This window comes from Tachyglossus aculeatus, chromosome 3 (assembly GCF_015852505.1).
Source record: "Tachyglossus aculeatus isolate mTacAcu1 chromosome 3, mTacAcu1.pri, whole genome shotgun sequence".
NCBI classification, from domain to species: domain Eukaryota; kingdom Metazoa; phylum Chordata; class Mammalia; order Monotremata; family Tachyglossidae; genus Tachyglossus; species Tachyglossus aculeatus.
This window is the reverse complement of record NC_052068.1, coordinates 81840403-81852810: the sequence shown is the minus strand read 5'-3', so window position 1 is coordinate 81852810 and position 12408 is coordinate 81840403. Positions and strand designations below refer to the sequence as shown.

At 40.6% G+C, this 12408-nt stretch overlaps 1 protein-coding gene across 12 annotated transcripts in view; it reads right to left on the bottom strand.

The window, feature by feature from the left end:
* The window catches only part of TCF4 (transcription factor 4), a 435364-nt gene that overhangs the window by 68222 nt on the left and 354734 nt on the right, over positions 1-12408 (bottom strand). For all 12 annotated transcript variants that reach the window (XM_038743885.1, XM_038743886.1, XM_038743884.1 and 9 more), the window contains one exon: positions 5433-5538. In XM_038743885.1, coding sequence (XP_038599813.1) covers positions 5433-5538 — 106 coding nt within the window. The remainder of the gene's footprint in view (positions 1-5432; positions 5539-12408) is intronic.

Below are 12408 nucleotides of genomic sequence, written 5' to 3'. Positions count from 1 at the left end.
CCTTCCCCACAGCACCTGTATATATGTATATATGGTTGTACATATTTATTACTCTATTTATTTATTTATTTATTTTACTTGTACATTTCTATCCTATTTATTTTATTTTGTTGGTATGTTTGGTTCTGTTCTCTGTCTCCCCCTTTTAGACTGTGAGCCCACTGTTGGGTAGGGACTGTCTCTATGTGTTGCCAATTTGTACTTCCCAAGCGCTTAGTACAGTGCTCTGCACATAGTAAGCGCTCAATAAATACGATTGATTGATTGATTGATTGCTAAATACAGTACAGTAAGTATTGTTATTACTGAGCAGTATAGCACTGTGGAGCTCCAAATTGGGAAATTTAACCCAGGCTATACAAACTGACAAAATATGGGACCTTGCTCACCCAAATACTGAATTTTAAGGGATGCACCCTAATACTACCAACTTTTTAAAGAGGAAATGACTCCTTTAAATATTCTGGGTCTGACTCTGCTCACTTGCAGGTGGCATGTAGGGATCTCTCTGGTATCACAGAACACTTACCCTCCCAGAGATGTTCAACATAGAGCAAGCGGCAGGGGAAAGGAGGATTACAGTAAATAAGGATTTCAACATGCCTTCTTTGTCTTCATCCAGATAGGTTCAAAGCTGTCTGTGGGGCCTCAATGCAGCCCAACCCATTTCTATTCAGTTAAGTGATGACAGAAGGCAAAGAAAAACAATTAACTTTGGAGACTTGGGGCAGTGCCCAAGCCTAGATGAACCCAAATGGGCACAGACTGGTGCCAGCCTGACCTGGCCCCAAGGATTAAGGACCCATGGGATCCACAAATTGAAGTGAACCTATGCAGGCTTTGCCTGGGGGCTTTCTGAGGGAACACTGGGCTCAGTACTCACCTAGTCCCATTGGCTAATACTTTTTGTCTGAATCAAACTAGGAATTTTATATTTTTAAATATATGAGGAGACCAGTACTTTTATGCTAATATTATAATGCATTATATGTCCAGAGAATGTCTGTTATATTGTACTCTCCCAATGCTTAGTACAGTGCTCTGCACACAGTAAGCTCTCAATAAATATGATTAAGTTTTATCTTCCCCAAATTTCCATTTCCTTCTAGAATATTTTCTCCATCTAACTTTTCGTAATTTCCCATTTTCAACGTCAGCCAGATCCTGGTACTTCAACCAGATCCTTTGATTGCTCTCTAGGGCAAGACAGGAGATTTGAGGTTCAAAGAATATTAAAGATTTCAGCAAACATATTGGCTAGGTCTACAAATGTATTTTTGAAAGGATTTTTCTTTTTTGCTTAAAATATCTACTTGGACCAAGTAATTCTGAAACTCTTTATAAGTAAAGTCATTGTGGACAGAGAACAGGTCTGTTTTGTTGGACTCTTCTGAACACTTCGCACATTGTTCTGCACATGGTAAGCAGTCAATAAATACTGAAGAAGTAGATTTGGCACCAAGCCAGCCATATGACACCGTTTGTGCCATTTGTGGAGCTCCCCTTGCATTCAGGAGTTGGTGTTAGTGAAGCCATCCACGTTCTCCTTTTTTGTTCTGGGAACTCTGATGACAACGGGTTCCCTCTCTAATTGGCAGAGGACATGCTGAGCTTTTCCAGACCACAGGACATTTTACCAAACTGTGCTGCCATCCTGAGAAGGCTCACAGTACCAGGGGAGCAGAGGTGATTTTGTTGACTCTCACAGGCCAATGAGGGGACATATAAAATTCCAAAGCCAGTATTTAATTCATTCATTCAACCATATTTATTGAGCACCTCCTGTGTGCAAAGCACTGTACTAAGTGCTTGGAAGAATACAAAGTAACAAAAGCCCATGTTCCCTACTCATTATGAGCTCACGGTCTAGAGGGAATAACTGTGGTATTTGTTAAGCACCCATTATGTGCCAGGCACATAAGTGCTGGGGTGGATACAAGCAAATTGGGTTGGACACAGTCCCCGTCCCACGTGGGACTCACGGTCTCAATCCCCATTTTTAAAATGAGGTAATTGTTGAATATCTTTATAGACTCAAACAAATTCATTGTGATCAATCTGGAGATATCACCACAAAAAGAACTTCTTGTTGGTACAATAGAATGAAGACCAGGAAATCAGTCAAGGAATCAAAGGCCTACACTGATAAGGAAGTGGGAACAAAAATGTGTTCCCTTTTCTAAGACTGTTAGTTCTGCCCCACGTAGATCAGCAGCACTCTAATTTCATCAGACAGGAGCCATCAATTTATATAAGGTAACTACTACTCTTAGTACTCCCACCCAAAGCCAGGTACTCCCATCCAAAAAACTATAGAACTAGACCTCCCTCCATAAAACTAGTTCTTCTTCCATAGTCTCAATATGAGTTAAGGAAAAGGGTGGTGAAATTAGTCACTCATTTCTGCTATTTGAATTGGATATGTTTTAGGAACCACTGTTCCAAGGAGCAAGGCTTGAAAGGAAAAATGAGAGGGCAAATGAAACTTTGTGATGTATGGATGATGTACGGTATATGAAACCCTGACATATTTTGAAATGAGATGCATTCTATAGCAATTAAATTCTATTCAGGCTTGTTATCACACACATATGAGTTTGTCAATGCAAACTCATAAAAATACATATTTTACATATGGAGTGCTTTTCTCAGCAAAGTTAATATTTATCATAGTCTCTTGATATTGGCATAGTGTTGCTTTAAAAGAATTGGAGAAATATTTCCACTTTCCTTGAAAATAAATGACATGCCAGGGTAAATTATAACTTTTAAAATTCAACTGATTTTGTCTCGTATATTCCACCCACAGGCATCTTGTGTTTTTCCTCCCAGGGGTGGGGCCAACCACTCCCCTTCCCACCCATTAAGCAGATTAACCTCTACCAACTCTCAAGAGGTTTCTAGCAGGAAAGTCCCCTGTTCTGGGGACTGATTTTCAGCCATGTATGCATGAAGGGCAGGAGAAAGGAGCAAGCATGACCTAACGGAAAAAGCATGAGGTTGGGGGTCAGAGGACCTGTGTTCTAATCCAGGTTCTGCACTTGTCTGCTGTGTGACTTTGGGCAAGTCACTTAAATTCTCTGTGCCTCAGTTTCCTAATATATAAAATGGGGATTAAATCCTACTCCCTCCTACTCAAACTGTGAGGCAACCTGGACACGGAGACTGTGACCGACATGATTAACTTGTAGCTATCTCAGTGATCATAATAAGTGCTTAACAAGTATAACAACAACAAGAAGAATAATGATGATAGTAATAGTCGTAATAAGGATGATGATGATGATGCAGTGATCACTGAACCATCCTTTCAGGAAGTTTCGGGGGTACTCAGAAAAATGGCATTCAGCCACACAGAATATTGCTATTCCTGGCCCAGAAGGCAATCACTGACAATTATTCTGTTGGCAGTTCCTGACTGAATCCAGGTGACAAATATTTTGTGTAAGTCTGGGGATATGTGTGGGTACAGGCATGTCTCAGGGGATGGATGGCTCTGCAGCAGCACCTTCTGTTCTTTTCCAACCTCTCCTACTTCTTTGCCCCTTTTCTACCTTCCCAACATCCCATTCCCCTCATCCCTCCTTGCTCCCTTGCCTCATTCTTTGGCTCTCATCTTCTGTCTTTACCTGCCCTCCTTCGCTCCATCTTTGTCCTTTTTTCTGTCTTTATCACTGTGACTGTTTCTTCCCTCTTTTCGCTCCTTTTGTTTTTTTAGGACTTTCTATCTTTGTCCCTCTTGCCTTTTCAGTCCCATCCAGGTTCCTTTGAGGGCACACAATTCAGGTTACCTTATGTTAGACACTCCCCCAGTTGGCCCCGCAGTGACCCTAGCAGTAATACATAAAGAAATCACGTGATCCCAACCAGCACCTGGACGGTGCCTAAACTGCCAAACCTGGAATATGACCAGTGCAGTTCAAGTGCCTTCACAAATGGTGCCTGTGCATGCAGCTGGAGTTGTGTCACATCACGCTGAGTTCAGTCTCAGAACCTGGCCGCAGGCACAGAGGAATGCCTTCGCCCTTCGCCTTCACTCGGTTCTCATCCTGCTTCCCCCCAAACCTCCCTTGTGACCCTTGTTGGCAAATACGAATGCTTCTGGTTGCTTAGACTATTATCTAATTACAATATTTAGCATTTGATCTTGTTTGTTTCAGTGTATTCCTGGCAAGCCCGGAGCATTGGCTCCTGGTTCCTACTTAAGACAGAGATTCTAATATTAGTAACATGAATTCGGAGTTAGGCAATATATTTGCCTTTACAGGATTTAAAAGGCAGAAATGGGAAAGAGGTCATTGAAGGTCTCCACATGAATCCAGGGCAATGAAATCAAGCACCTCCCCACAATTTCCCCTTAAGAAGAGGGAACCATAGAAAGAAGTAATAAATCTAATTCTGGTATTTGTTAAGCACTTACTGTGTGCCAGGTACTATATTAAGCGCTGGGGTGGTTGCTTGTCCCACATGGCGCTCACAGTCTTAATTCCCATTTCACAGATGAGGCACAGAGAATAATAATAACAATAATAATGACATTTATTAAGCGCTCTCAATGTGCAAAGCATTGTTCTAAACGCTGGGGAGGTGATCAGGTTGTCCCAAAGGACAAAGTGATCAGGTCATCCCACGTGGAGCTCACAGCCTTAATTCCCATTTTACAGATGAGGTAATGCAGGCACAGAGAAGTTAGGTGACTTGCCCAAAGTCACACAGCTGACAAGTTGTGGAGAAGGGATCTGAACCCATGACCTCTGACTCCAAAGCCCGTGCGCTTTCCACTGAGCCACGCTGAAGTGAAGTGATTTGGCCAAAGTCACGTAGCAGACGTGGGATTAGATTACCTCAACTATCTGTCTCCCAGGCTCATGCTCTAACCACTACATCATGCTGCTTCTCATATAGTTTGTAATAATGATAATAATAATTCTGGAATTACAGTAATACCCTCAATCTAAAAAAAAAAAGAACCATTTTGATCAGTGAAGGGAAACGATTGGGCAAGAATTAGGCAAGGACTGGGGTGGCAAGAAAGGATCAGGTCTAGTAATTCTATTGTACTCTCCCGAGCATTTAGCATGGTGCTCTGCACACATTTGGTGCTTAAAAAAGTATTTTGATTGACTGAGATGGGGGAAAGTAAAGTAACATACTTTTCCCAGGAGTAAAGGTGGGAAAGCTTGGGTGTAAATTGCACAAGTTATTAAGAAGGGACTTCTTTTGATGTTACCACTGATCTTGTCTAGCAACACCTCCAGAAATTGTGTTTTATCACTCTATTTGATGACAGCTTAACTACACCAGGTTATCTGTTCAATGGCAAAGTTCTTGATGATATTCCAACGACAGCACTCCCTGTAATATCAACAGACTAATGAAGGCCCATTTGAAAATGATCCCCAGGGAATTTCCCTGTATAGGCACCATCTTACCTTGCATGAAGAAGGAGCTAGGAAAAGTGCTGGCTGCTGGTTTTGAGGATGGATAACCCGGTGAATCCCTATTGTAGTCGGCAGTGCTTGCTGACGGAGCATAAACCTAGTGAAAAAGAACTCATTTAGTTTGCTTCTAGTAATGACAGAGGGACGGCAAGGCTTGTTACTTCATAAAAAGAGCAGCTATAAATACTCCATTTCTACCTTGCTCTTGTTTCAATCAGTTCCCTACTAAACACTACTTCTTTCAGAACACAAAAAGCCCCAGTATTTAGGTGAATGGAAAAAAGATTCTAAAACTGCAGAGAAAACTAAGACATTTTCCAGTCTTGGACAAGAATATTTGCCAAACTAAGTTGAGCTGTAAATATACTGAATAAAGTCCATAGGATGGTCCTGGATATTATGAAACAACAACAAAAAAAGATCCAGAGCTTGAAACAACACTTTTTTTTTTTCTTATGAACAAGGAACCGGAAGTATAGGCATTAAAGTCAGAAATGAAAGGAGTGGCCCCAAAACTAAACTCTTTGTTCCCTCAACTCAAAAGATGAAAATTATAATACAACACTATCAAGACCACTGAAAATTATAAATATGTCTTGGGATAGCGAATCCCCCTGGTGCTAGCGCTCTGCAGAGATACATGAAAGGACTATTAAAAGCCTGGATACACACAAGACCACCAACACACAGTGCGTGCATCAGTTAACAAAACAAACAAAAAACACTCTTTCTTAGTACTTCTTATATTTGTGTGTGCAATGAACTTAACAAGTGTGCCAAAAAACTAATGTACTTACATTCATTTACTAATACACAAGAGACTCTGGAAACTAGTTCTTTATAATAATAGGCAGTGTATTTTCTTATTTATGTTTCATTTAAACAGGACAGCACACAAACCCACAAAGTCAGGACCCATAAGGTACAGTTTAACTCTAATTGATTTTTTCTCCTTTTCTTTTCTGCTAAATATAATTTTTTAAATCCCCATTTTCTTTCGCTTAAAAAGTTCCTCTCTCCAGATGGTCGAAGACTGAGACACTGTCATCTTCTTGATGAAAATGGATACCTTCCTGCCTCCATTTTGAAGCAGGCAGCAGATCACAAAATTGGCAGTGAGCCTACTCTGACATTCACAGGTCACAGCGAAAGGAAAGAGAAATCCGCCAATGAAACACAACTGCAAGTAATGTTGCTAAAAATGCTCATATATTGCAGCCTCTTTCTCATAAACATAAAGCAATATCACTCACATAACAACAAAACCCACAAAATAAGCATTAAAATGGGCAGGTTCAAGATTTCACAAAGAAAATGTCTATATAGGCACAAACAGGAGAGATGCATATATACATGCAGTCATCTACACGTACTCAAATACGTATGACATGTGCCCTATAGTGTGTGTGAACATTCTGAAGTTTTGGTAATATCCATCTATGTAAATATACCTGAGGATTAAAAAAAATGGGCAAATGTATCACATAAGAGATGCTGCATCTTCAATTCTTTTTGTAATTTTCTCTAAAAATGATTTAATTAAAATAATGCACACTCATTAATGCAGTGTCAAAGACGGAAAGCATTTTTGAAGACTCTTTATAAAAATAGGAAATACAACTAAAATCAGGCTACTAAAAACAGATCACCATTCAAGCAAAACCAACAGTCATTTCCTTTAGAAACGTTCAACTTATCTCTTTGGGTCTATTGAACAATTATGATAAGACAACTAGGGTTTTTTTTTCTGTTTGTTTTTATAAAAGTTCCTTGTATTTGATGAAAAGATAAAAGACAACTATCAACCAAAAAATTATTCTAAAAGCGTAAAAAATGTTCCTTTTTGCCTTCATAACTAATGACATAAGTAACTATCATTTAAAGGAATAACTCGGATTTTTCATCTGGTGAGTATAGAGACACACTTCAGTTTCCTGTGCATTTTCAAGAAACCTCAAAAATAAGACTATTTTATGAACAATGGACAAATGTGTGCACCACGACTAAATAATTCTATGCTTTTTTTCCTAAAAAGATCTTATGCACGGTTCTAAAAAAGTGGATTAAGTGTAAAATACTTTTAAAACAGCTCATTTTTTAAAAGAGGATACGGACTGAAAAGGTCTTTGAGTTATATACATAAAATGTCAAATTTGCGTAATTTAATATGAAACGATTTGACAGTGTTTGAAATAGGCAGTTACATCCATTTCTGTTATGCCCCGCTATTTGCCCTGGCTGCTTTTATTGCTGTTCCTTGTGAGATGTGCAGGAAGGACTGTGGCTAATTGCCGTCATTTAAATGAGAGGGGAACTTTAATTTATCATCATCATCATCAATGGTATTTATTGAGCGCCTATAGCTTGAATAGCATTTTTTTTATGAAATTCCTAAACTGAGGAAATTGGGAAAACAATTCAAGGAAACAAGTTGTGATTTGAAGAACATTCTGAATCATTGATCGATAACATTTTCTGAGCACTTACTCTGCACAGAGCACAGTAAGTGTTTGGGAGAGTACAACACAACAGAGTTGGTGGATAAATTCCAAGTACACAAGGGGGTTACAGTCTAGGGGGAGGAGACAAACACTAAAATAAATTATGGATAATTACACAAGTGCTCTAGGGCTGAGAATAAGGTTGAATATCAAGTGCTTAAAAGGGTACAGATCCAAGTGCACAGGATGCAGAAGGGATAGGGAGAAGGGGAAATGAAGGCTTAGTCCAGGAAGGCTTTTTGGAGATGTGATTTTAATAGGTCTGTGAAGGTAGGAAGAGTGGTGGTCTGTTATATATAAAGGGGGAGGGATTTCTATGCCACAGGGAGGATGTGGACAAGGGGCTGGCAATTAGATAGACGAGATTGAGGTGCAATGAGTAGGCTGGGGTTTGAGGAGTAAAGTCTGCTGGCTGGACTGTAGGAGGAAATCAGGAAGCTGAGATAGGAGGGAGCAAGCTGACGGAGTACTTTAAATACAAGGGTGAGGAGATTCTGTTTAAAATGGAGGTGGGGTGGGCAAATACTGGGAGTTCATGAGGAGTGGGGAAACGTGCTAATCTGTTTTTTAGAAAAATGAACCAAGCATTAGAATTAAATAAGGACTGGACTGAGGAGAGACAGGAAAAAGGGAGGTCAGCTAGGAGACCCATAGTCCAGGAAGGACAGGGTTAGCCTGATATACATTTGGTGATATTTCTCTCCCCTTACCCCTGAAAAGAATATTCCTAGGATTGAAAGGGTCATTCAAACTGCAAATACCATTTTGTCTCCAGGTTTTTAGGTGTGTCCCACCTAATAGGGATCAAATTCCCATCCAGAAAGAGGGTGGGTATAAGATGAATTAGGCTAGAATTTTTGTTGTTGTTGTTATGGTATTTGTTAAAACTTACTTTGTGTCAAATATTTTTTAAGGTATTTGTTAAAGTACTTACTATGTTGTTAGCACTGTTCTAAGCGCTGGGGTAGATATAACCTAATCTCGTCAGATACAATCCATTTCCCGCATGGGGCTCACAGTCTCAATCCCCATTTTACCTATGAGGTAACTGAAGCCAATAGAAGTAAAGTGACTTTACCAAGGTCACATACCAGACAATTGGCACAGCCACGATTACTGTCTCTCTATGTTGCCAACTTGTACTTCCCAAGCGCTAGTACAGTGCTCTGCACACAGTAAGCGCTCAATAAATACAATTGATGATGATGATGATTAGAATCCAGGTTGTTCTGATTCCCAGGCCAGTGCTCTATCCAGCTATTCATCCTTAACTGTGAACAGGATACCTGCCTAGAGTTTAAATTATTTGCCAAAAGCTATTTCACCCCACTCTGAGCAGCTAAATGGTGGAAAAGCTAAAGAGGGTGATAGATAACTTGATCATGTGTCAAGAAGAACGCTATATGCCTCCCAGTTTCTGCCTTAGTCAATCAATCAATCGTATTTATTGAGCGCCTACTGTGTGCAGAGCACTGTAATAAGCGCTTGGGAAGTACAAGCTGGCAACATATAGAGACAGTCCCTACCCAACAGTGGGCTCACAGTCTAGAAGGTGGAGACAGAGAACAAAACAAAACATATTAACGAAATAAAATAAATAGAATAGATATGTACAAGTAAAATATATAGAGTAATAAACACATACAAACATATATACATATATACAGGTGCTGTGGGGAAGGGAAGGAGGTAAGGCGGGGGCGATGAAGAGGGGGAGGAGGGAGAGAGGAAGGAGAGGGCTCAGTCTGGGAAGGCCTCCTGGAGGAGGTGAGCTCTCAGTAGGGCCTTGAAGGGAGGAAGAGAGCTAGCTTGGCGGATGGGCAGAGGGAGGGCATTCCAGGCCCGGGGGATGACGTGGGCCGGGGATCGATGGCAGGACAGGCGAGAACGAGGCACGGGGAGGAGATTAGCGGCAGAGGAGTGGAGGGTGCGGGGTGGGCTGTAGAAGGAGAGAAGGGAGGTGAGGTAGGAGGGGGCGAGGTGATGGACAGCCTTGAAGCCAAGGGTGAGGAGTTTCTGCCTGATGCATCTCAATCATTCAATTATATTTATTGAAAATGGTATTATTTTTTGGAAAAGTACAAAACAACAGACTTGACAGACAGCAGCAACTCCTGGCCTCAAAGGAGCTTACAGCCCACAGTTTACAGTCTAAGCTTACTCTAAGGGAGTCAGCACAGACATTGATGAAACTGCACTCTAAGTCAGGTTGTATAAGTGAGGGTGAAACTCAGAGGCTGGGTATCTGATCTGAGATTTTGGTCTCCAATCGGTCAATCAATGTATTTTTTAAGACCTTACTCTGTTCTGAACACTGTACTAAATGATTAGGGGAGTTCAGTATAGATAGCTGATAGGAAATCTATCCTTGAGGAGCATACAATTTAGGGAGGGAGACAGAAACTAAAGACCAAGTAGAAGAAAGCAAGATAATTCAAAAATATCTGCATAAGTGCTATGGCAGTCAGGGGAGGGGAGGGAGAGGGAGTGATTACCCAAGGGTGAAGTGACACAGATGTGTAGAATTGACAGTAAGGAGCAAAACAGTGGGGTGAGATGAGAGGCTTGGTAGTCACTTTTTTCACCATTTAGGGTCCGCTGACAAGATGGTTGAATGGCACTCTCATCATCATCATCATCATCAGTCATATTTATTGAGCGCTTACTGTGTGCAGAGCACTGTACTAAGCGCTTGGGAAGTACAAGTTGGCAACATACAGAGACAGTCCCTACCCAACAGTGGGCTCACAGTCTAAAAGGGGGAGACAGAGAACAAAACCAAACATACTAACAAAATAAAATAAATAGAATAGATATGTACAAGTAAAATAGAGTAACAAATATGTACAAACGTATATACATATATACTCTCACTCATTCAATCACATTTATTGAGTGCTTACTGTGTGCAAAACACTGTACTACGCACTTGGGAGAGTATTATACTACAATAAATAGACATATTCCCCGCCCACAATGAGCTTACAGTTTAGAAACAAAACTTTTGATAAAAGGACAGGTTCCCATGTTAAGAAAATAATGTTCACACAGAGTATCAGTTCATTTATACCCCAAAATTTGTATCTGTCTTGGGATAGAATTGTGTAACTTCATTAATTCATTTCATATAGATCAACCACATTTTATCAGATTTTAAAAACTTTAGGTCCTATGGAAATCCTCTGATGTATTTCAGGTTTCTCCCCACCTTTACACTGTGTTATCAAGATACTGTTTATTAGCTCAAAGAGGCAGTTTTTGATTTTGGAATTAACTTTCCTTAAATGAACAGTTTGTAGAGAGGGAAAGTTATTTAAAAAAATTAGAAGTTGTTTTTTTTTTCCTCCTGGACTAACATTTGTGAATTGTATTACAAATTTTATTACAAAGACTTCCGACAGATGACTGACATTTCTGGAAACAAAGGCACTCCTTTTTAATTGCTTAGGGTGCACCAATGTGGAATGCCTCATATCTAGCCAATACATAGCAAGTAAAAACTAGTGCCAGAAAGTTAATTCTTCTTGAATTGAAATTTAAAATCCCAAGAACTGAAGGTGGCAAACAAAAAAAAAAGCACACTATAACAGAAACCCTGATACGAACCAGTGGACCTTACATTTTTCAGACAATGTTATTTTGGAGGGTCTAAAGTCTTGAAGGACCACCTTCCACTTTCGGGTGGGCGGGAGTCCCTCTCATTTCCTGATCTCGTTGGCTTCTAGTTGCTTCCCCAAGCATATCATTTCCAGAACGGAAGTTTGCTACGGCAGCCCCAATTTAAAAATAGTGTTGTAGGCCTCTTCTGGGTCCATACGTGCTTCAGGGAGGGGTCGGGGGGTGGGGGAGCTTGAGCATGAGTAGAGACAGCATCCTTCCAGAAATGACAGAAGCTACATATTCCCCTTTCACCTCATGGTTGAAATGGTTAAAGGTTGGCCATTTGGGGGGCACTGGGAGCACTTGTAGTAGGAATAATAATGATGGCATTTCTTAAGCGCTTACTATGTGCAAAGCACTGTTCTAAGCGCTGGGGAGGATACAAGGTGATCAGGTTGTCCCACGTGGGGCTCACAGTCTTAATCCCCAATTTACAGATGAGGTAACTGAGGCACAGAGAATTTAAGTGACTTGCCCAAAGTCACACAGCTGACAAGCGGCGGAGCTGGGATTTGAACTCATGACCTCTGATTCCCAAGCCCGTGCTCTTTCCACTGAACCATGCACAGAATTCACTTTGATAAATGTACTCCTCCTCCTCCTCCTCCTACTACTACCGCTAATGATGATGATAATCATGGGTACTGGCTAACTGCTTACTATGTGCCAAGCATTAACTGCTGGGTAGATACAAGATAATCAGGATGGGATTTAGTTTCTGTCTTATTTTGAGGTTTACACTCTAAATTGGAGGGAAAACAGGCAATGAATTTCAATTTTACAGATGAGGAAACTGAGGGACACAG